The 2500-nt window shown below is 43.5% G+C and overlaps 1 protein-coding gene across 1 annotated transcript in view; it reads left to right on the top strand.

Moving 5' to 3' along the window:
• The window catches only part of LOC138048170 (A-kinase anchor protein 9-like), an 84073-nt gene that overhangs the window by 53761 nt on the left and 27812 nt on the right, over nt 1-2500 (top strand). The window contains exons 26-28 of the mRNA XM_068894591.1: nt 1-40; nt 1192-1791; nt 2080-2458. The exon at nt 1-40 is cut by the window's left edge and continues 1238 nt beyond it. Coding sequence (XP_068750692.1) covers nt 1-40; nt 1192-1791; nt 2080-2458 — 1019 coding nt within the window. The remainder of the gene's footprint in view (nt 41-1191; nt 1792-2079; nt 2459-2500) is intronic.

The following is a 2500-nucleotide window of genomic DNA, read 5'->3' as shown; positions in this document are numbered from 1 at the left end:
ACGAGCCGCTTCTCTTCACATGGAAGCACCATTAATTCAGGTACTCTGTAGCCCAGTGGTTAGGCCCCTTGCTTTGAGACCCGGGGCCCGTTTCTCGAAAGTCCCGAAAACTTTTCGGACCCGAAAAGCCATTTGTGAAACTGCCAACCGCTTGTTTTGGAAAGCCGATCTTTTAACATGTTTTTAAGGTAACAAAAAGAAAAATGACTGTGAAGTGTGACGACTTAAATCCTCTCCGTCCTTGAGATACAAAGGGAATTGTGTCACGCGAAAATGTCCCGTCCTGACCACTCGTTAAATTTCATCCTGGTAATCGCTGGTTCAACTTTTCGGGGCTGCACTTAGAAAATCCCTGAAGTTAACTACTGGTGCCAAAATGACGCTTTCAAAATAAATTCAGCTGAGAGCTTAAGCAACAAGGATGTCGTCGAGGACGACTTTAAAATGGGGAAAAATATTCAGTTGGTTAAAGGAGAAAAATACAATGGATCTGCTCGCCTTGCATATCGATGCATTTTTTTTTTCGTTTTCGCCCTGACAAAGACGTTAAATTGCCAAATTTGATGTTAAGTGGAGGACGTTTGCAACCGACGAACTAAAACTCTGATCCTGTTGATACTAGCGCAATTCCAGGATAATTGTAACACAGTTTCCATATTAAACAACTCGGAAAAATCGCGAAATTTCTACAGTGAAGCGAAGTTCGTTTTCAGGGGTTAGTTGGCCGTTTTTATATTACAGACGCACATTCCGTCCAGACGAATTATGCGTCTCTCGTGTTATTCGTCTAGTGTAAAGAAGGGATGAACTATATAAGACGAAATCCGTCTGGACGGATAATCTCCCGTTGTGCGTCGTTTAAGACGCACAACGAAAGATAGTTCGTACAGACTGATAATGCATCTTGTACCCATCTTTACACTGGAAACGCATAACCAGACGGATTATGCCTCTCTGGTATAAAAACGGCCGTCAATGCGGGGTCGTGTCGTAGCTCACTGAACGGGCTTCAGTATTGACCAAAAGAACAATAGAACGAACAAAGATAACAATGGATTTAGCACAGCCAACAATAGGAAGTACCACGCTACACAGCCAATGAAATATAGTGTTCAACAAGAGGTACAACCCTACCCCCTGAGTTTCGATGAATTGACTGGTTCATTGACTGATCCTTGTTTCCGTCAACAGGTGACCACCGTAGAAACCGTTGAGGGAGGGATGCACGGGGAGGAATTATGGGGCGTCGAGCAAGAAGGCAGCGAGGCACAGCGAGATGAAGAGAAAATGCTGGAATTACAAAGTAAAATTGAAGAGCTTGAACAACAGGTTGAGAACTATAAGAAAGCTCTGGAGGAAAGCATGCAAGAACCTGAAGCTAACAGGCTTATGGAGTTAGTTGAACAGATCAGCGTAGAAAGAGACAACTTGGCTAGGAAATGCAAAGATTTTGAAGAGAAAACAAGCGCTGATGGTGAGTCCAACGAAGATTGGCAGTCCGTTGTCGAAGGCCTCAAAACGCGTTTGATCAAGTCTGAAGAAGACACCCAAGAGTTGAGCAAAGAATTGAGTGCAAAATCGCAGACAGAGTTGGACATGCTAATGCAAATAAAGGAGCTACAAGATGAACTCGCCAAGCAACTGGAAGCTTTGACACAAGTGCAGCAGATGAAGGATAAGCTGAAAGAGGACCTGGTGATAAGCGAGGAAACGCAAAGAGATCTGGAACGAGAGAAGGAAACGATCCAGAAACAACTGAATGAAGCTTTTCTCCAAATTTCCGCGCTCAGGGTAATTTTTTTAAATCATAAAAGTACCGTTGTGGTTTTGCCCGACGGAATTTGCAGGCTTGTTCAAACCCTTAATTTGGCAGCCACGAGTTATGAGGCTTTGAGCACCATTTACGTACTTTGCATGCGAAAGTTCACCTAGCATCACCTTGAGTGTGAGGTCGGACAGGGATTGGACGGTGTATTTTTCTGTTTTTTTTTTTTTTTTTTTTTTTTGCTTCCCCTCCCACTTCATTCCGCTTTAAGAAGGATTTCAATTAACCTTTGTCATACTTTTTCCCTTAATCAGGAGCAGCTCAACCGAGTCAAACACTCGAATGGTGAGGAACGTGACGAAACACCAACACCCATCCGAATGCTCCGAGACGAGCGCGAAGCCTACGAACGCAAAGATCAAGAATCGCGAGCGCTGGCGGAACAGTTGGACGCTTTTAAGGAAGCGAACGACAGAAAAGGAGAGGAATTGCGTAACCTAGCTGAGCAGATGGAAGAGATGAACCAAATGATGGAAGAACAGCAAAAACTGCTGGAAGATCAACACAGAAAGCTGAAAGAGCAGGAAAATGTGATCAACGATCGCGAAATACGCACGAAGGAACTAGAGAAAATGCTTGAGGACAATAAAGAGGAATTTGCAAATAAGGAAGAGTATGACAAAGCTCTCAAAGGTAAACGTTTTGTTTTGTATACACCCATTAAAATTACAGCCT

The sequence above is a fragment of the Montipora capricornis genome, chromosome 1 (assembly GCF_036669925.1).
Source record: "Montipora capricornis isolate CH-2021 chromosome 1, ASM3666992v2, whole genome shotgun sequence".
NCBI lineage: Eukaryota > Metazoa > Cnidaria > Anthozoa > Scleractinia > Acroporidae > Montipora > Montipora capricornis.
Note: the sequence above shows the minus strand (reverse complement) of the source record. Positions and strands in the feature narration are given on the sequence as shown.